Source organism: Heptranchias perlo, chromosome 25 (genome assembly GCF_035084215.1).
Source record: "Heptranchias perlo isolate sHepPer1 chromosome 25, sHepPer1.hap1, whole genome shotgun sequence".
Taxonomy (NCBI): domain Eukaryota; kingdom Metazoa; phylum Chordata; class Chondrichthyes; order Hexanchiformes; family Hexanchidae; genus Heptranchias; species Heptranchias perlo.
Genome location: NC_090349.1, coordinates 33,859,925 through 33,882,801, shown reverse-complemented (window position 1 = coordinate 33,882,801; position 22,877 = coordinate 33,859,925). Strand labels below are relative to the sequence as shown.

The window sequence follows — 22,877 nt, the reverse complement described above, 5'->3', positions numbered from 1 at the left end:
AAGGTAGGGTTAATGTTTCAGGTCGATGACATTTCATCACAACCGGAAGATGTTACGGATGAACAACTTAAAAGGAGGAACAGAACCAGGGAAAAAGGGGTGGAGAGGGAAAAAAGAGACTTGTGATTAGATGGAGGACAGGAGGTGATTAAATAATAGAAGTGATGATAACACAAGACAAAAAGAAGGCAATATTGAGAAAAATTAGAGAAACCAAAGACGTTTCCGAGACACAGAGGATGTGTGACTGGCTACAGCAGAATAGCCAAGATGGAGGAAGGCATGGAAAATCTGGCAAAGTGAAGAAAGCTCCAGTGGTACAGGAATGTTATGGTAGAAAAAGGAAGGTCGACACCAGGGGTTCAGACCAGCCCACTGTCTGTGTACCGATAGGGCATCCCCATCCGAAGCACCAATCCTTAACCTCCCCCATTCCTGGTAACGTTGGTGCACTCATCTACATTATCAACACCTGCTGTCTGACAGAAAATAGGTGCTGTTACTAAGGTCTGAAGTTGTTACATTCAATGTTAAGGCCAGAAAGCTGCAAAGTACCTAGTAGAAAGTTGAGGTGCTGTTTCTTGAGCTTGTATTGAGCTTCATTGGAACGGTGTAGAGAGGTCAGAGTGGGAGTGGAACGGACAATTAAAGTGGCAAGCAGCCGAAGCTCAGGGTGACACTTGTGGACAGAACAGAGGTGTTTAGCAAAGTGATCACCCAATCTGAATTTGGTCTCCCTGATGTAGAGGAGACCACATCGTGATCAGAGAATCCAGTATACTAGGTTGGAGGAAGTACAAGTAAATCGCCTGGAAGGAGTGGTTGGGGCCCTGTACAGTGGTATGGGAGGATGTGAAAGGGCAGGTGTTGTGTCTCATGGGGAGATGCCAGGGGTGATGGAGAAGTGGACCAGGGTGTCACAGCAGGAACAGTCCTTTTGGAATGCTGAAAGGTGAGGAGAGGGGGAAATGTGTTTGGTGGTGGGAGCGCTTTAGAGGTGGCGGAAATGATAGAGGAGGTGGAGGGTGAGGAAAAGGAGACCCTCTCATTGTTCTGGGAGGGAGGAGAAGGGATGAGGGTGGAAGTGCGGGAAATGGGATGGACACGGTTGAGGGCGCTGTCTGCCAAGGAGGGGGGATGTGTTGGCTGAGGAAATGGAGGACACTTTGGAAGCTCTGGCGTGGAAGGTGGCATTGTCAAAGAAGATGCAATGGAGATGGAGAAACTGGGAGAAAGGAATGGAGTCCCTGCAGGAAATGGGGTGGGAAGGAATATAATCAAGGTAGCTGTGAGAATCGGTGGGCTTGTAGTAGATATCAATGGACAGTCTATCCCCAGAGATGGAAATAGAGAAGTCGAGGAGAAGGGAAGGGAAGAGTCACCTGTTCCTTGCATTGGTGGTACCACATCAGAGCATGATTCTGATAAAAGGTACCCATCCAAAATAAGTGCTGCGTGTTGCCAGAATTTTCTGTAGTTATTTAACTAGAATCACACAGCACAGAAGGAGGCCATTCATCCATTGTGCCTGGGCCAGCTCTTTGAAAGAGCTGTCCAATTAGTCCCACTCCCCTGCTCTTTCCCCATGGCCCTGCAAATTTTTCCTTTTCAAGTATACATTGAATTCCTTTTGAAAGTTACTATTGAATCTGTTTCCACCACCCTTTCAGATAGTGCATTCCAGATCATAACTCACTGCGTAAAAAAAACTTGGTCCTCTTCCCCCTGGTTCTTTTGTCTTAAATCTGTGTCCTTTTGTTACCAACCCTCCTGCCAGTGGAAACAGTTTATGCCAATCTACTCTTTCAAAACCCTTCATAATTTTGAACACCTCTATTAAATCTCTCCTCAACCTTCTCTGCTCTAAGGAAAACAATCCCAGCTTCTGAAATCTTTGATTCTCTCGTCTCTTCACAAAACTGAAGTCTCTCATCCCTGGTACGATTCTAATAAATCTCCCCAGCACCCACTCCAAGGTCTTGACATCCTTCCTAAAGTTTGGTGCCTAGAATTGGACACAATACTCTGGCTGAGACCTAATTGGTGATTTATTTTCAGTTTTTCTTTTACCTCTGAATTTATACAGACATCTCTTGTCATTTGTTTAACCATGTCTTTATCAATTATACATCATCTCATTATCAGTGAGTTTTGTTAGCTGCAGCTAAAAGCATTTAGATATTCAAACAAAGACTGGGCATTATAATAAAACAGTAATCTCCTTTTCCCTTTCATTTCTGTGTCTGAATGACAGGCATGCGAAGTACTACATGGAGAATGGTACTCAATACAGGACTCTAATAAAAGTGTTTGGGATAAGAATTGACATTATTGTTCACGGTGAGGTAAAATCATATTTTTATTTTGAAATGTTATCGAACAACGTGACGATTGTTAAACTTCTGCAGAAAGTGGCCTATTCTGATCATCATACAGTGTGTTCTGCTTACCTGTAAGTTTCAAGCTGCCCCAGTTGTAGGTTAACGTTTCAGAGTAGCCCACAGATGCCTTCCCTCCCCGTCAAAATTTCCATAATCACCACCCTCAAATAAGCCCATCCTTTATCCCTCTGGCCTCGCCAACTACCACCCCATCTCTAGTCTCCCTTTCCTATCTTAGGTCCTGGAACGTATGGTTGCCCTCCAGCTCTACGCTTATCTCTCCCACTACTCCATGTTCGAATCCCTTCAGTCTGCTTTACACCCACCCACAGTGCTGAGTCAAAGTCACCACTGACATCCTCTGTGGCTACCACCCTGGTGCTCCTTGACCTCCTCAAACTCTGCATCTGACGACATAGTCAACAACTGATTCTCCTCCATTGCCTTTCCTCTGTGGTCCATCTCTGTGGCACTGTCCTCACATGGTTCCACTCCTATTTGTCCAACACAGTCAGCGCATCTCCTGCAATGGCTTCTCCTGTGTCTGTACAGTCACCTCAAGATAGGGTTGCCAACTCTGGTTTGATGTTTACACAGCAAGTTAGGAAAATAATAAATAAAACCAAAATCAAATCTAATTCAATTCACTGACTCCCACACCCCACCGCTGAAGCCCAACTTCAGGGAGGTGAGGCTCAGTCCGCAGGGAGAAGGAGCGCTCGGGGGGCCAATCGCCTATTCCGATAGACTCCTGCCGAAAGTGGGAGGATTGGAAACCCTACCTCAAGAGTGTCCCAAGGTTGCACCTTTGGCCAAGCCTTGATGAAGGCGCTTGACCTAATGTCTCATGTGCCCCTCATAAAGAAGCTGAGCCTAAGACTAAGCTCCCTGAATTAGGTAAATGGGCAGTGTCCTACAAAAAAAAAGAGTAGTTTGGGTTTGGAATCTCAAGCACTCGGATAGATTTCTGTTCATGCCAACCAGGCTAAACACATGGGTTCAGCATCATAGGAAAATAGGAGGAACATAGGACCAGGAGTAGGCCATTTAACCCCTTGAGCCTGTTCCAGCCATTCAATAAGACCATGGCTGATCTGTGATCTAACTCCATATACCCGCCTTAGCCCCACATCCCTTAATACCTTTGGTTAACAAAAATCTATCAATCTCAGATTTAAAATTAACAATTGAGCTAACATTAACTGCCATTTGTGGAAGAGAGTTCCAAACTTCTACCACCCTTTGCGTGTTGAAGTGATTCCTAACTTTACTCCTGGAAGTCCTGGCTCTAATTTTTAAGCTATGTCCCCTAGTCCTAGACTCCTTAACCAGTGGAAATAGTTCCTTCCTCTATCTACCTTGTCAGTTCCCCTTAATATCTTGAAAACTTCGATCAAATCATCCCAGTATGTACACTGATGACATCCAGTTCCACCTCCCTGCCAATACCCTTGACTCCAGTGTCACTAGTCTGTTCGACTGCTTGTCTAACATCTAGTTATGGATTTCTTCAACTGAACATTTACAAGAATGAAGATATCCTGTTTAACGTCTGCTGGAAACCCTGCAATGTAGCCCCAGGTTCCATCCCCCTCCCCAGCTGTCATTCTGGCTAAACCTGATGATGTGCAATCTCACTGTTCTGTTTAACCCTGAGGGAGCTGGAAATACTGGTCTTGGCGATGGACATCCAGCATTTCCACCTCCTTCATAACACCTACGAGCACCCTTACCTCATCCCTGTCAACTCCTAAACCCTCATCTATGTCTTTATCACCTCCAATGCTCTCCTTGCTGGCTTCCTAAGCTTCACCTTACATAAACGCCAACTTGTCTAAACCTAGGTCACAAGCACCCTTGCCCACAATAAGTCCCTCTCACTTATCACCCTTGTCCTAGTCAACTGGCTGAAGCCCCTATTCATACAATGGATCCGATTCTTCTTTGCCACCAGCAGTATTTCTGTTCACTTGTGCCCAGTGTATCATTCAGTACTTACCCCTCTAAGTCTATTTAAATCCTGAGGGGTGGATATTGCTGAGCTGGTGCTTTGCAGGGTAAGAGTGAGCGGTGGTGCATCGTGACAAAGACGTTCCACATCTCTCTCCCTGGACCTTCGGGTCATCTGGCAGACCTAGGGAGAAAGAAGAGGGATAAAGATTAAGAAGTAGCTTGTATGGCCAAGGACATGTCAGATCGTTTTTTGTGCAATGACAGATATTCAGTTCCTGATGTGGTTGCAGTGAGTAAGGAATGAAAATAGGATGCAGAAAAGTTGGCTGCACACAGTCAGCTTGGACCAGGCCTCCCACATCCCGATTTCCTGCTTCTTCTAAATTGTCTTGGCCCATGATTTAGGGTGGGAATCTAGAGTATGGGAGTGGGATGGAGTGGGATGGGGAGGGGGGGGGGGGGAGGTGGCGTTGGTCCTCCTGTGCGACTTTCTCCCCCTTGTATGGATATTCTTCTCCCCCATGACGAGAAGGGATAAGTAATGAACATGGGCAAGAGGGCGTTCAGCCTGCCATATGAATGAGTCTGGTACCCATAGTATGTACGATGACATGAACACACATCTTGCTGTTACACTAGATAGCAGAAGTTGTCAGGGGGGGGCAGTTTTATAGAGTGTAAGGAAAAGCACAGGGATGGTGCAACAAAGACTTCCCTGCTGCCTAATGGCCAACCAGGGGATGTTTCCATAGAAGTGACACAATATGCCCTGCACAGTTGAAACAATGAGAGATGTGTTGGGGTTTCCTACCTTAGCACATGTGGTGAGGTTATTGAATTTCTTCCAGTACTGCAGCTGGATCCTGCAGTACATGCTGCTGGTATTTATATAGTTGGCAACCTCTTGTTCATCATCTGAACAGGATGTCCCTCCTGTCCCATGCCATGTCCCTAGACATGATGCCCTGCCACTCTTGACTACACAATGACATTCTTCTGAAGCTCCATACAGTTATTGCTCTTCTGGGGGCAGAAAAGGTTGAATGTCCATTTAAGCTTCTGCAGGCCTTGAAGACCTGTAGCACGATTTACTGCTCCTCATGAGTAAGCTGCCCATCCGAAGCATTAATCACACATGCAGTTCATCGACAATATGCAAATGGTGCTAAACCCTGAAGTTCAGCTATCTTCAGCGTTTGAAGATTCAAATGAATGCTAATTCTGCCACACCTGCATTACACTGGCACAAAGCCCCATTAAAATCAACCTCATTAGGGAGTGAGATCACTGTTGATGTATTTTTCACTTTTGCTGGCAGTAAAATTGCTGAACTCTAACTTTTTGTCACTAAAAATACAAAAATTAATAGGAAAGTAGAAAAAGAGTACACACAAAAGAAAACAGTAACTTCTTGATGGCTTAGTACAGAGATGGTGTAGTATTAAACCATACAGACTAGAACGTCACAGGTTTCATTTCTGGTTTGCACTGAGTTAGCTATTTTCAGCTTGAGGCACAAAGAAGGGCATTTCATTTGGATGAACTATCTCTGGGTGCGGAAAAGTTAAAAAAAGTCTAAAATGACGCCCTGACCATTATCCATTGAAGCAATTGAGGCTGTTTGTTTTCAGGTCCAGGGTTTGACAAGCATTATTCTGTTCATTAAAACTCCCACTGAAAGCAAGATTTTACTTCGTCCTAACCCTGCTGAATAAAGGGGATCTTAGTCAGTTTCACAGCAATTTAGCCTTACTTTTCTAGATAAAACAGGAACTCTGTTACACAGCAAATAAACCTTACCTGTAATCTCATTAATTACTCAATGAGTAACCTTTTACCAAAAAACTAGCAATTCCATACAACTGCACACCTAATAACCAGTCCTCTACTGATTGAAGAGAATTCCGTAAAGTTTTACACCAAGTAATCTTTACTCTACTGAACAAACTAAAACTCCAATCAGTTATATAGCAACCGATCTTTAACGTGGTGAGCAAACAGCAAATCTAAATCAAAAGCAAAATACTGCGGATGCTGGAAATCTGAAATAAAAACAGAAAGTGCTGGAAATACTCAGCAAGTCAGGCAGCATCTGTGGAGATAGAAACAGAGTTAACGTTTCAGGTTGATGACCCATCGTCAGCACTCGTTGCAGTTATAAAGCGAACGTCCCTCACTCCGCTGAATAAACAGGAACTTTGTATAGTTACACAGAAAATAACCTTTACCCTGAATAAACAGGAACTCTCAGGATATGGGCATCACTGGCAAGGCCAGCATTTATTGTCCATCCCTAATTGCCCTTGAGAAGGTGGTGGTGGGCCTTCTTCTTTAACCGCTGCAGTCCGTATGGTGAAGGTTCTTTCACAGTGCTGTTAGGTAGGGAGTTCCAGGATTTTGACCCAGTGACAATGAAGGAACAGTGATGGCGATATATGCTCGTCAGGATGGTGTGTAACTTGGAGGGAAACTTGGAGGTGGTCGTGTTCCCATGCACCTGCTGCCCTTGTCTAGCTAGATGGAATTCTGTACAGTTAGTCAGTGAATACCCTTAGCCTGCTGAATTAACTGGTAGTATGTACAATTACATAGTAAGTAAACTGTCCTGATGAATATACAGAAACTCTGTTGAGTTACAGAAACAAATACAATAATGAACACTTTAAAGTTTTAATGCTAGTGTATCAATTAATTGATGATCTAAAGCAGTCACATGCACACTTGATTATTTACCAACTTCCAATGTGGTCAGTGTATATCAGACGCTCCGATGCTTGTTACAGTATCTTACATATCCATATTATCATAAACAGAGCAGTGAATCTTAACCTGAAGATAGAATATCAATTTCCTATATTTCTACCTTTCTCCATGTACAGATGTGGCCGCACCACAAACCTTCAGTGGTCAAGATGGTGAGCAGCTTCAGGACCTCCCCCAGTGTGTCAGGGGCATATGACAGCAATGTGGCAAAGGCTCCACTTTCCATTCCACTGCCTCCTCCTTGGAGGAGGTGCAGAGCAGAGCCCGGATATCTCGTAGCATTGTAGCCGAGATCTGCAAATCAACGAATTAGAGGAGCGAATTAGAGGAGCTTTGTGGCACCTCATTTTGATACTTCAACACACTGCCACAGTGCATCACTCCCAAAAGCAGAAACTTACCAATTAAATAAGTGTTTCTACTACAATATATAATATATTGTGTCCATTTAAATGTATATGTCAAATACAATAAAAATTGGAAACTATCAATTACAGAATTACAGTAAAAAGAAAATTAAAATTCTTCAATTTTCATTTTATTAGGCGGGAAAGTTTGATTTCGTCCCAACGGTTATTAATGTTGCTGCAGCCCTGACATCTATTGGAGTTGTAAGTACTTACTGGTTTTCTTTATGTCTTATATACTGTTCTAGTGGATCTTCTGTGGCATTGCTCAAGGTAACTCAGATGATCTACATTTTACAATGATAGGAGTGTTATTTCACATAATGCACAATGTATTACTCTGCTGTTGTGGTGGAACTGTGCTTAAGTCGGTCTGTCTTTTTACGGCTGCAAGTCTAATTGCTACAAGTAAACACACCCTTAGGCCAATTAAAGTTTAATTGCTGTAATGGAAGTTTGCAAATTGGCAGGTGCTTGTAAATTTCTGATTCCAGGTCAGAAAAACATCTGCACTATATGACCATTTCATTCTCTTTTTCTAACTTTGACAGTTTGAAATATGAGGTCTGAAATATGAGTGATGCTAAATGTGACCCTGGTGCAGTAGAAATGCTCACCCAAGGTTTGAACAATGGCACATTGTTTCGGCAGAGCAAGGAGAGCTTCAATCTGTATTTAACCAGTGATTTACCAATGCAGCACCAACACTGTGAGCAGAAATGTCTGCTAATTTTACTCACATTGCACGATCCACTGCAAGCACGTTAAAGAGGGAGAAACTGTCAAAAAACAGATTATCGGGACCTTGCTGTGCATAAATTGGCTGCCGTGTCTCCTACATTACTACAGTGACTTAACTTCAGAAGTACTTTATTGGCTGTAAAGCACTTCGGGAGGTCCTGAGGCTCAGAAAGGCGCTGTATACATGCAAGTTTTTCTTTCTTTCTTTCGAGCTGGTGAGTGTATAAGAGTAATGGGAAGCTCCAGAGAAATCAGCAGTCACACTGGTGATTCTAAACTTGACATCACAGCCTGTTTAGATGGAGTACTGTAATACAGAAAAGCTGCAGTGCATTGGTCAGATTTGTGCTGCCAGTTATTCTGATGTAGAATGCAGTACATTCTCTTCACATTGTCGGCCTTTATTAGACTCCAATTCAGTATCATGTAACTTATAAAGACGCCACTGTTTCCAATCATTCACAAATCTTCAACATAACTGTAACATTCCGTGCCAATAACTTGTATTTATACAGCACCTTTAACATAGAAAAACATTCCAAGGTGCTGCACATTGGTGTAAGGAAAACAGACGACGAGCCAAAGAGGGAGATATTAGGAGGGGGAACTAAAGGCTTGTCAAAGAGGAGGGTTTTAAGGAGGGTCTTAAAGGAGGAGAGGGAGGTGCAGAGTCGGAGGACTTTAGGGACGGAATTCCAGAGAGTGGGACCTAGGCTGCTGAAGGCATGGTGCCAGCAATGAAGCACAGGGTAGGGGGCAGGAGTTACAAGAAGCCAGAATCAGACGAACAAAGAGTACGGGGAGAATTGTAGGGCTGGAGAAGGTTACAGAGATATTGAGGTTGAGGCCATAGAGGGATTTAAATACAAGAATGAGAATTTTAAATTTATGGTGGAACGGAAGCCACAGTAGGTCAGTGAAGACACATGATGGATAAATGTGACTTGATTGGGACAGCAGAGTTTTGGATGAAGTTCAAGGAGATTGGAGGATGGAAGGCCTTCCAAGAGAACATTGGAGAAATTAAGTCTGAGGGATGAATGAAGCTTTCAGCAGCAGGTGGTCTGAGGTGGTGTGAAGGCAGACGATGTTACGGAGGTGGAAGTAGATGGTCTTTGTGATGGAGAGGCTATGAGATCAGAAGCTCAGCTTAGGGTCGAACAAGACATCAAGGCTGCAAACAGTCTGGTTCAGTCAGAGGCAGTGGCCGAGGCAAGGGATGGAGTCCGTGACAAGTGTATGGAGTTTATGGTGGAGGTCAAAGGCAATGGCTTCGGTATTTCCAATGTTTGGCTGCAGGAAGTTATGGCTTATCCAAATCTCGATGTTGGACAAGTGGTCTGATAGTACAGAGGCAGTGGAGGGGTTGTGAGAGGTAGAGCTGGGTGTCATTAACATGCATGTGAATGTTACTGCCAAATGGCATCAATTGGATGAGGAAAAGGACGGGGCCAAGGATGGATCTTTGGAGGACTCCAGAAGTGTGAGGATGGAAAGAGAAACTTTTGCTAGAGGTGCTTTTGCTACAATTGGATAGGTAAGATTGAAACCAAGCAAAGGCAGTCCCATGCAGCCGGACAGTGGAGGAGAGGTGTTGGTGAAGGATCGTGTGATCGACTGTATTGAAGGTTGTAGAGATCAATAAGGAATAATGCACCAGGGTCACAGTCATGGAGAATATCGTTCATGACTATGGTTAGGAATGTTTCAGTACTGTGGTAGGGGCAGAAACCTGATTGGATGAATTCAAGTAGGGAGTTGCAGGATGGATGGATACAGATCTAGGAGGCGACAATACATTCAAAAGCTTTGGAGAGGTAAGGGAATTAGGAGATGGGACGGTAGTGAGTGAGGACACAGGGGTCAAGGGTGAGATTTTAGAAGAGGTGGGTGATGACCATGATTTTGAAAGGTAGGGGGACAGTGCCTGAGGAGAGGGAACCATTTCCATTATTGGCTAAAATGAGGGTCAGGAAGGTAAACTGGGTGATCAGGAGTTTAGTGGAAATGGGGTTGCGGGAGCAGAACAGGAGATGGGTCTCATGGATGAGATGAGCTTGGCGAGGGCAAGGGGGAGAAACAAGAGAGAGATAAGGGTTCAGGGTTAGGGCAGGAATGGGACTGCCGGGAGGTTTGGTTTTGTCTGCAGTCAGCAGGAGGGGAGCAGCAGAAGCAGCTGAACTGATGGATTCTATCACGCAAACAAATAATTTTTGTCGCATTTGTTAGAGGTGAGGTGGAGGGAGTAAGGGAGGGGTTAAGGAGGTGGTTGGTTGCAGTAAAAAAGCAGCCTGGGATTGTGTTAAGCATATTTGCACATAGCTAATGTAAGTACAGTGCCAGATGATGAAACTGAGCCATAGAGCCCAGGAAGGTTCCAATTTGAATCCCTTGTCTATGTTGAAGTTGATTGATTTCAGCTGGAGCAGCTGTAGGAACACTACAGTTAGCCTCAGAACTGTCAGACAGGTGGAAAATCAGCTAAGATTTTTGCTTTTCATCCCTATCCAATGGTCCCTGCCAGAAGATGCAGATGTGAGGGCGTCAGGTGAGAAAGAATCAGGCCCAACTGTGATGCTCCCGATGGTCGACTGAAACTCACTGTCTATAGCCTCATACATGAAGAATAGCCACTTGGGAAAGGTATTAGAGAGTAACCAACCCCATAGAACTGAATCCCAATGTAGGTCTAGGAGAAGAGAAAACTGGAGGGAAGAACATGTGCGAAGAAAATGCCATTGTTTGAAATGAAAGTTAACATAGGATTGTTATGACTAGACACTGAATGAGTGTCACTGTAATATAAATGTAACTTCCACTCACCATGAGATTGACCATAACTGACTCAATATATCATTATTCTTGAGCTATACATTCACTTACCATGATGGAAATAAAAGCCATTTAACAGGGTTGCCATTCATTATCCTCTGTGAACTATCAGAATTTGCTAGGAACTCGCCGATAATCAGATTTGCATATAAATGTTTTGAGTAATTGATTTGTCTTTACTGAACTTAGGGCTCATTCCTGTGTGACTGGATCTTGCTGACCTTCATGAACAAGAATGATGTCTACAGTGAAAAGAAGTTTGAAGAGGTGAAAGTTCAAATAATCAAACTCAGTGATATTTTCTGATGGAATTCAAAGATATCCTCCCTGGCTACAGGTGTGGTGGCTACAGGAGGACTGCTAACGTTGTACCGTTGTTTAAAAAGGGAGAAAGGGATAGACCGAGTAATTAAAGACCAGTCAGCCTGACCTTAGTGGTGGGCAAATTATTGGAAAAAATTCTGAGGGACAGTACTAATCGTCACTTAGAAAGGCATGGATTAATCAAGGACAGTCAGCATGGATTTATTAAGGGAAGGTCGTGACTGACTAACTTGATTGAATTATTTGAGGAGGTAACAAGGAGGGTCGATCAGGGTAGCATGTTTGAGGTAGTCTACATGGATTTTAGGAAGGCTTTTGACAAGGTCCAACATGGCAGACTGGTCAGAACAGTAAAGGTCCATGGGATCCAAGGGAAAGTGGAAGTTGGATCCAAAATTGGCTCAGTGGCAGAAAGCAAAGGGTAATGGTCGACGGGTGTTTTTGTGACTGGAAGGCTGTTGTTTCCAGTGGGGTTCTGCAGGGCTCAGTACTAGGTCCCTTGCTTTTTGTGCTATATATCAATGATTTAGACTTAAATGTAGGGGCCATGATTAAGAAGTTTGCAGATGATACAAAAATTGGCCATGTGGTTGATAGTGAGGAGGAACGATGTAGACTGTAGGAAGATATCAATGGACTGGTTAGGTGGGCAAAAAGGTGGCAAACGGAATTCAATCCAGAGAAGTGTGAGGTAATGCATTTGGGGAGGGCAAACAAGGCAAGGGAGTACACAGTAAATGGTAGGATGCTAAGAAGTATAGACGAACAGAGGGACCTTGGAGTGCATGTCTACAGATCCCTGAAGGTAGCAGGACAGGTAGATAAGGTGGTTAAGAAAGCATACAGGATACTTTCCTTTATTAGCCGAGGCATAGAATATAAGAGCAGGGAGGTTATCTTAGAATCGTATAAAACACTAGTTAGGCCACATCTAGAGTACTGCGTACAGTTCTGGTCTCCACATTACAGGAAAGATGTGATTGCACTAGAGAGGGTACAGAGGAGATTTACGAGGATGTTGCCAGGACTGGAGAATTTTAGCTATGAGGAAAGATTGGATAGGCTGAAGTTGTTTTCTTTGGATCAGAGGAGGCTGAGAGATGATTTAATTGAGGTGTATAAAATTTATGAGGTGCCTGGATAGAATGGGTAGGAAGGACCTATTTCCCTTAGCAGGGAAGTCAATAACTAGGGGGCATAGATTTAAAGTAATTGGTAGAAGGATTAGAGGGGAGTTGAGGAGAATTTTTTTCACCCAGAGGGTGGTGGGGTCTGGAAATCACTGCCTGAAAAGCTGCTGGAGGCAGAAACCCTCATTGCATTTAAAAAATACTTGGATATGCACTTGAAGTGCTGTAACCTACAAGGCAACAGACCAAGAGCTGGAAAGTGGGATTAGGCTGGATAGCTCTTTTTCGGCCGGCACAGACACGATGGGCCGAATGGCCTCTTTCTGTGCCATATATTTCTATGATTCTGTGATATTGTTTGTATCCCTTTCATCCTTGGGCTTGGCAGCAGACTTCTCCATGGTTGCTGCAGTCAGCTGGCAGGAAATGTACTTCTGGATTGAACTGATTTTACTCCATCTAGGAGTGCAGTTCAGAACTGACAAAATTTTGGTGGCCTCATGATACAGCATTTTGAGCTGTGCCACAGGGATGCCATCCTTCAGCTGAAAAGTTAAACTGAAGCCCCATCTACTAGCTCAGGTGAACATAAAATATTCCATGGCACCATTCAAAGAACAGGGAGTACTCCTGCTGTGCTGGGCAATATTCTTCCCTCAACCAACAGCACCAAAAAACAGATTATCTGGTTATTCATTCATTTGCTGTTTGTAGGAGCTTCCTGTGATCAAATTGGCTGCCGCATTTACCTACATAACAACAGTAACTCTACTTCAAAAGTAATCAATTGGTTGTAAAATACTTTGGGATGTCCTGAAGACATGACAGAAGGAAAAAAATATATATATTAAATTATCATGTCGTCAGGATGTTCCCAAGGATCTTTTATGTCCTCCTGAGCTGGTAAATGTGACTTCAGTTTAACTTTTCAGCTGAAAGATGGCATCTCTAACAATGCAGCACTCCCTCAGTACTGCACTCATGTCGGTCTAGACTATATGGAGGTAGAATTGAGTTCTGCTCTCAGAATTCACTACAAAAAGGTTTCTGATCTTGGACAGGGTTCCAAGGAAAGTGCAAAGAAGGGGCAAATGGTTTGCCACAGGGAGGAAAGGAAAAATCAGAAAATGAGTGCGCTCCCTCCAGATTGCCCTAACGCATGTCCTACAACTGGTTACATAGCAAGACTGTTTGCTCTTAGCTAGGTAAGGTGCATGGCATAGGGAAAGAATAACAAATAACTTTAACAAAAGTAATAACGATTGATAGTTTTTTAAAATGAATTTTTGAAATGCATCCCACTACAAGGTTAGGCTCAACAACAGCTTCATACCAGCCGGTTACTTTCAATGAATAGTCAATAATAATATCTAGATCCTTTTCCTTTGCAAATTTTCTAATGATAACCTTTCATTGTGTATATTTTTGTTGTTTCCTGTTTTAATATGCACTACTTACATTTATCTACATCAAAATCTATCTGTTATTTCTTACCCATCCACTTAATCAGTCCAGATGCATTTTAATGCCATCAATCTGTCTTATGCTTGTCATTTGACCAGTGTCATCAACACGTTTGGTAACATTATGAGATGTACCTTTTGTGATGGAACAGAGATCTGTCTTTTCTCTAAATAGGAAATAATCTTTTTTTATATAATATTCCTTTATGGAATTTTGGTAGCAGGCCAACTGGTGGTCACTTTAACTTGTTTACTATTGGCTGAAAATAAACTGGCTGGCTGAATACCTGTAATATTGCCATGTTAATGCCGCTTCAAAGATGGAGTACTCACCTCTGTCTAGATAGATGAATTAATAAATCTTAATTGCCAAATGTTAATTCCATCTATAACCACAGATATATCTGCATATATGTGTTTATAGATGACAAACACAAATGTTGTTTACCTGGCTGCAGAAAGGAAACAGAGTTGTGATAGTTTGTCACATGAAAAGATCCTACAAGCAAGGCTTTTACAGCTGTTTTCCCTGAAAGAGAATCAATGGCTGGAAAAAGGATTGTAGGAAACCAGCCTGATACTTCTTTTAATCGTGAAAGACACTTTTCTGAAAGTCCTTTATCTCGGCTCAAATTTCAAAGCAGAGAGTGGGTATAATTTGGCTGTATCTGAGCTCTTTTGGTGCAACTTTGATTTGTAGTTTATAGCCTGAGATGTCTGTTAGAATGTTATTTGCCCGTCAAAGAGATCCAATGAGTACGAGGTGGCTTTTACTATATTCAGTGAATTTATCAACAGCATTTTATTGTTCATCCTGAGCTTGCTACTTCATAGATTACTTCATGCATTACTTTACATTTCAGTGCATAGGAAGTGTGCATAGTCTGTGAAAATGGTCCTTTGCACTGGGCATGAGAAAAAGTGTCTGAAAAATACTGGAATTCTAACACCCTCCTCCATATTATCTGAAAATATTGGGAACAATAGGGATCCAAAATAGACTCCTGTGGAAAGCGCGAGCCACTGTTTCCCAGACAAGGCTTTTTTATTTATTACCACATTGTGATTCTTATCACCGAACTAATTTTGAATCCATTTAGATAATTGATCAAATGACTTCTGAAAATCCAGGTAGGTGTCTACCCATTTAGAGTCAAGGTGTTGAAAAATCTAGCCTATTTTGCTGGATTTCCATCATCCAAGTTTTAGTCACCTTTTCAAAGAATTTTAAGTAGATGTGTGAGGAATGACCTGTTGCTTCTAACTCCATGCTGACTGCTCCTTGTGGAACTCTGTGGTCTTTAGGTAAGCATTAATAGATGTGTAATGTTTGAGCATTTTCAACTTTCAGATAGTAGACTAAATGGAGCTATAATTACCAGACTAATGGGAAATTCTACCAAGATTCCACTTTCCCCATTCATGTCACTGGAGTAGGACTTCATGATGTCACAGGAAAATCTGCTCAAAATGTCTGCTCTCAAACTAACCATTAGTTCCAAAGCATAAAATGGGACAATAAGTGACTGAAAGATGCCAATGTGTGTGCAGACATCTCCCTTTATAATATTCAAGAATATGGGCAATTCAATGGAATATAATTTAAAGTTTGAACAATTTTGAAATTACTTACAAAGATTTAGAAATGAAAATCTCAAAGGTTAAGACAGCCTTCTCCTGGTAGGTTGTGCAATGGTCCTTTTTGCATTTACTGCTTAAGACATGGTTAGTGAAGCATACATATGCCATACTCATAATACTTTTTTTTTAACTACATAGGTTATTAAAGAAAGAAAAATGCTGGCAGGCAATGAGCATGGAGCTTCAGAACAAGAAATGCGAGCAATACAACCACAAAATGGCAAAAATTGTTGATTTTGATAATTATGTTGTTATCAGTCTTGAAGTGGGATGCAGATAAGGTATACAAAAGTGGAATGGGTCTTGGGAAATCAAGTAAAGTAGATGACATCCCTGAACTTCCCAAGTTTCGTTTACAGGGTGAAAACTGTTACAACTTTTGCACTATAAGACTCTTTAGATAAAAGATAGGGCTCACAGCCATTTGTAGTATCTACAACCTATCCACACTGTCTATCTCACTGACACATGAAAGAAATCAAAGTAAAGCAGCCCCCTAACCAATTCTATGCTGACGCCGCCATCAAGGTTCAGTAACAAATATGACAACCCAATTATAACTCTTCAGTCTTCTAGGGGCACTGTTGCTTGGGACAGTATCTATTTTATCAGGTTTGTAAGAGAGGAGAAAGCAATGGCATTACAGGTTTTTTTTAAAGTAAAATATATAATTTTAAAAAGTGTGCAAACTGTCCATGCTGCAATGTTTTCTGTTGTCTCAGTGGCCTGAATGGCAGTGTCTGAAGTATGGATTGCTTTGGGCTCTTGGTCTATGAACAAACAAAATTGACAGACAGCAAAAGGTCAACTGGTCTATCAAGCCTGCCCACAGCTCATGATGGCAGGAGCATCATGACTAGACACTTCCTCCTTCCCCCCTCCCCCGCAGCCATGTAATCTCCTAGGAGAGGCAAAAAACGGAGAAAAAACCCAAAAAGTGAAAAAATACTCTGGAAAATTCCTCTCCGACCGCCTCGAGCAATTGAAACTAATCCAGGCGATCACATAGACCAAGTGTTATCTATAAAAGACACTTCTATATGATGCGATCTCTGCCCTAGTCAAGAACTGGTCCAGCTCCTACTTGAAGGCATGCAGAGAGTTAGCACCCATCTCACCAGCCAGCAATGTATTCCAGAGGCTCACCACACTCTGGGAAAAGAACAACTGCATAACATCCAGTCTATTCCTATTCTTAAATAGTTTAAACTCATGTCCCCTGGTCCTCCCCAATCAGTTAGACTGGAATAATCTCTCAATAGGCACATTATCCAGCCCTTTAATTATTTTATAGACCTCTATCAGGTTGCCTCTACGTCTATGCTGCTCTAGAGTAAATAGACCAAGGTCCTTAAGTTTATCTAAGTAGCTGAGGTTCTTTAAGCTAGGAATCATTCTCGTAGTTCTCCTTTGGACTTTTTCCAAGGCCACTATATCACCCACCATGTGGGGGAACCAAAACTAGACACAGTATTCCAGGTGCCGTCTAACCGCGACCTATATAGTGACAAAATGGTGCCCTTTAGTTTATACTGAACTGTTCTATTAATACAACCCAATAGCCCATTAGCTTTAGCTACAACTTCTGTACATTGGTTATGAACCCTCAGTGATCTGTGCACATCACCTAGATCTTTTTCTCTCTCAGCCTCTTTCAGTATTGTTCCCTGCAAATACACAAAGACTCCCTAATGTGAAAATGTCTGCACCTTTTCAGTTCAAAGCTTTATAGTGCCTGAACAGTAGACAGAAAACTGTGGCTGGAATCTAAACACATTTATAGCATTCAACAGGCATCAAATAATAACAGGGGGAAAAAATACAAGCATTTGATACACATATTGACAAATAAATTTGTTGATTTTGATTTTATGTTAAAGAAGGTCTTGGTCTTAATGAATGTAACAGAAGTTTTAACTCTCCTTCCCTCTTATATGCCCATAATGCCGCATGCATTCTTTGTGCATTTATACTTAGAATTCCTTGTGGATTATGACCAGTGACATTTTAACTTTCCCCATTCTTTGACTTTTTTCTCAAATTTTTTTTTTACCCTAAAGTCACCTCTTTAAAGTAAAAAAACTGTCAGAAGCTGCAAACTCCTCAGAAGGTTGTGTGTAATATAGAAATTATTTCCTTATGTTTAGCTAATGATGCGTGAACTGCAATAAGAAACAGTTTCCAGCACATTGGGGTGAGTGGGTAAATGTACTGGCCAGTGAGGAACTGAACCTTATAGGCCAGAAAGAAACTAGATTCCATTTTCTGGATTATGCTGAGTCAGTCAATTTCAGCTGGGATAGCAGTCTGGGGGTTACAGTCAGATTCAGTTCCCTGGGATAGGGAGGGGAACATTAGCAAGGGTTCCAACCCCTGATTACTATCTAGTGACTCCTTTTGGAAAATACTGGCATCTGGATGTCAGGTGAGGACATTATTGTTTTTGTTAGTGATACTTCCCATGATGAAGTAGCCTAACAGTCACTACGTAGGCTCACACATGAAGACCAAGGTATTAGATAACCTGTAACCAAACATGAGTCAGTGCCTTTAGGAGAAACGAAGAGAAAATATTAAAAGATATTTTTTAAGGCACTGATCATGATAGCAGAATGTTGCAGTATTTCCTGTGTGTGTGATTCCAATGTCTTAGCTGCTTGTTCGCTGCTTACTTTCTCCTCTTTGCATTAACTCGACACTCCTTCCTGAATTATGTGATCCATTTATTGGATGCTTATTACTTTTCCACATTCATAATTAACGCAGTCATGATACCAGACACAACCAGAAAGTTATCCCCTTGAGGTCACACAAGTTGTGATTTACCCAAGAACTAAATGAACCAGAGTCCCTATTCGAGGGAATATTGAGCATAGGTCCTTTCATCCTGGCCCGTTCCACATCAACGCCGAATGAACATGATGACCTGAACATGAACTAAGGAAAGAGATTGCTAAGGGTTTGGTATTAGGGTGACTGCTCTTTTTGATATATACTAATGACCTGGACTTGGGTATAGGGGGCATAATTTCAAAGTTGGCAGATTGCACAAAACTTGGAAATGTAGTAAACAGTGAAGAGGATAGTAGAAAACTTCAGGAGGACATATACTGGTGAAATGAGCAGACACATAGCAGATTAAATTTAATGCAGAGAAGTGTGAAGTGATGCAGTACAAAGTGAGGCAGTACAAAGAAGGTTCACTCGGTTAATCCCGGGGATGAGGGGGCGGACATATGAGGAGAGGTTGAGTAGATTGGGACTCTACTCATTGGAGTTCAGAAGAATGAGAGGCGATCTTATTGAAACATATAAGATTGTGAAGGGGCTTGATCGGGTGGATGCGGTGAGGATGTTCCCAAGGTTGGGTGAAACTAGAACTAGGGGGCATAATCTTAGAATAAGGGGCTGCTCCTTCAAAACTGAGATGAGGGGAAACTTCTTCACTCAGAGGGTGGTAGGTCTGTGGAATTTGCTGCCCTAGGAAGCTGTGGAAGCTACATCATTGAATAAATTCAAAGCAGAAATAGACAGTTTCCTAGAAGTGAAGGGAATTAGGGGTTACGGGGAGCAGGCAGGAAAGTGGACATGAATTTAGATTTGAGGTTAGGATCAGATCAGCCATGATCTTATTAAATGGCGGAGCAGGCTCGAAGGGCCAATTGGCCTACTCCTGCTCCTATTTCTTATGATGCATTTTTGGAAGAAGAAACTAAATGTTACAGTTTTAAAGGGGGTGCAGAGAGACCTGGGAGTTCACATACAAAAATCTTTGAAGGTGGCAGAACAAGGTGATAAAGCTGTTAAAAAAGCATATGGGATCCTTGGCTTTATAAATAGAAGCATAGAGTACAAAAGGAAGGAAGTTATGCTAATCATTTATAAATCACTGGTTAGGCCACTGCTAGAGTATTGTGTCCAATTCTGGGCACCACAGTTTAGGAAAGATGTCAAGGCCTTGAAGAGGGTGAAGAGGAGATTTACCAGAATGATACCAGGAATTAGGAACTTCAGTTATGTGGCGAGACTAGAGAAGCTGGGATTGGTCATCTTAAAGCAGAGAAGGTTAAGGGTAGATTTAAATATGTGATCAAAATTATGAAGAGTTTTGCGAGAGCAAATAGGGAGAAATTGTTTCCACTGCTGAATGGGTCGGTAACCAGAGGACACAGATTTAAGATAATTGGCAAAAGAACCAGAGGGGAGATGAGGAGTATTTTTTTTAACGCAGCGAGTTATGATGATCTGGAATGCACTGCCTGAAAGGGTGGTGGAAGCAGATTCAATAGTAACTTTCAAAAGGGAACTGGATACATACTTGAAAAGGAAAAATTTGCAGGGCCATGGGGAAAGAGTGGGGGAGTGGAACTAATTGGATTCTTCTCTTTCAAAGAGCTGGTACAGGCAAAACGGGCTGATTTGCCTCCTTTTGCGCTATAAGATTCAATGATTATCCAAAAGAAGGGAATGCAATGCTTCATCTCATGTTTTGTTTGTATGTGAGACAATTTGGGATAAAACCAAATTGTTCATTTTTATTTTGAAAAATAAAAAACAAGAATCAATTCAATGTAATACTTTTGATTTTTTTCTGTTAGAAATAAGGGTATACTGTTTCCATTTTTACCATCGTCTCCATGCGCCATTGCAACCAAACAGGTTGATGGCTGGGCTTCTCTCGATTGCATGTGTATCACAACAGCAGCCTCGCCATAACTACATCAAATCCCTTGAGGGAAGCACTCAGCCTCCAGTCACCACCTTTACATAGCCACATGCCTAAGATCAGCAACTCCACAGTATTCAAAATAATGCAATTAAATCAACTAGAATTTAAAACATCTTATCTTTTATCTGGCTTCAAAATATTCTAACTTTATATATTGAATAAATGAAGGACATATTCAGGTAAAGTCATAGATCTGTGTTCCTAGCATTGAGTTGTCTCCAAAGGGAGCATCTCCACCCCAGTGTTGTAGCCTTATCTCCTTTGATTTTGGTTCCCCATTGGGACTGTGGGATCAGAAATCTTCTCCTATTATTCTATTGTAACAAACAGTAGGAGCTTAAAGCAGTCTTCATATCTATATCTTGTATTGATTATATATATATATAAAAAAATGTCCCATTGCACTACACATAGTAAGTTGGACAATATAGTCTCTCTTATCTGTATCTTTTGTCTTTATGTTGGTATTTCTCCTCTTGTATCCTCCTGCCTCTCTTCTGCTTTTCTTTCCTTAACTCTTCTTTTTGCTTCTCTCTCTTCTGTTTCTGTATGTCTTTTTCTTCTTTTCTTTTGGGTGGGTGGTGGTGGGTAGCATGGTGAGGGAAGGAAGCACCAATAGCTGCAAGATACATATGGGGTGGGGTTTGCAGGAAAAGGTGTGGGCCTCAGAGGTTCCCTTTCCATTCCCACCCCCAATCACTCGTGCTTCCCTATCCCCTCACTTTCATCACATCCCCTGACTCTTCATTTTCCTACTATCACAATTCCTACCAACGCCTCACTTCCTTACTATTGCTCTCTCTTCCACTTTGAACTATTCATTTAATCCCTTGATTCCTTCTATCCTCCTTCTGCTGTTACTTCACCTCCATTAATTCCACTCCCACTCACTCCTGAAGGTTGGATGGTGAGAGTCTAGAAGCCCCTCCTCCCTCCATTTCCCTTAAAGAAGCTGGGATTGGTTTTAAAATTAAACTGATGTTTTTTTTAAGAAATCGAATTAGAATGAACAAAGACACTATCTGTCTCCCTCTCTGTTTTATTGGTGTTAGCAATTAAAATCTGTGTCCCACAGGTGTAAGCAATTAGCAGTCAACTTTTTCCAACTGTCAATGAAACACAGGTAAGATAATTAGATTCAAAATGTTAATTTCTTATTAAGCAAAATTTCTATGTCCAGAATAAGGGTTTAAATAAAATATTACATATTTCATAATATGATTAAATTATCAACTGAATTGATGTTTATATATTTTAATACCTTCCTTAAAGTTTTTACTTGAAGGCCTCAGTCTCTTCCAAAAGCCTGGACATGCAATTAATATTTTTGCCCAGAGCTATAACACTATGGGCTGAATTTTGATTGTTGAATCTGAGCACTTTGCAGTGCACCTAATTTTCCAGGATGCATCAGTAGCATTGTCAACTGTACTTAGAAAATAAAGAACAGTATTTTCTAACAGTTTCTAGCTGCTTTTTAAATAATTTTGAAAAATAAGAGGACAAATTTCAAAAATTTTATTTAAGTTTATATTGAGCATTTGTTTAAAAAAAATAGGTTGTGTATGTTTGTGTGCATTTGAGGGAGGGAGGGAAAGATAGATAGAGAAAAAAGGGTAGAAATAGACCGTCAGAGAGTATGATAGAGAAGGAAAGAGTTTCTTCATGTTAATGTTTGCTCAATTTTCTAAAAAAAAGTTCAATTTTCAAGCTAATTATCTCACTTGTGTTTTGTTAACAGTTAGAAGTAGTAATTACTAATTGCTTCCATATTTGATGTAGAGAAACACAGATATGGAAAGCATCAGAATGTCTTTCCTCATTCTAATTTAATGTCTTTTGAGGAAAAAACAATTTGAAATTTGAAAGCAAACCCTTTGCCCCTCATTCCAATACACTTTGATATATCAAGGTATAGGATGTCTGTCCATTTCCATGTCACGTATAGTATGGTTAGATGCAGAGTAAGCCTCACTATGTACCTTTATCCCCATTTTCAGGAGACCACCCCTTGTTGTACTAGAGTGGCATTTTTCTTTTTCCTACATCAGTCATCCTCCTGGCATCTTGGTTAGACCGAGAATATAGTATCGATTTGTGCTGAATTAGGGGCAGATTCATGCTGTGAACCCATATATACAGGGAATTGAGTTAAGATTGCCCCAAATTCATTTTTCTTTAAATCTTTATAGCTTTCAGAAAAAGTAGTTCTCACCCCATTAGACTGTGCTGGATTCAAATCCAGTCTCAGAGAAAGATGGACTGAATTCTAACTCACTGTACCATCCAGTTCTGTTGTTCAATCCATGACCCACCCATGAATGTTGTCATAATGAACTGAACTGGAAGGTTCTCACACCAATCTCAAGTGCTGTGCAGTTAAGATGAATACAGTGTAGATATAAATTTCTGCTACTACCTAACATTATTCATAATGTGCATGAGCAGCAGTGAGCAATATGGGTGTAATGTAATCTCACAGTTCAGAGGATGCAATAAACACTGCAAGATGT

At 41.5% G+C, this 22,877-nt stretch overlaps 1 protein-coding gene across 1 annotated transcript in view; it reads left to right on the top strand.

Moving 5' to 3' along the window:
• p2rx2 (purinergic receptor P2X, ligand-gated ion channel, 2) overlaps positions 1–20,205 on the top strand; it is a 38,508-nt gene extending 18,303 nt beyond the window's left edge. Inside the window, exons 9-12 of the mRNA XM_068005941.1 lie at positions 2,255–2,345; positions 7,643–7,708; positions 11,267–11,344; positions 15,774–20,205. Of these exons, the coding sequence (XP_067862042.1) occupies positions 2,255–2,345; positions 7,643–7,708; positions 11,267–11,344; positions 15,774–15,869 (331 nt within the window). The 3' untranslated portion in view covers positions 15,870–20,205. The remainder of the gene's footprint in view (positions 1–2,254; positions 2,346–7,642; positions 7,709–11,266; positions 11,345–15,773) is intronic.
• The last annotated feature ends 2,672 nt before the right edge of the window (positions 20,206–22,877 follow it).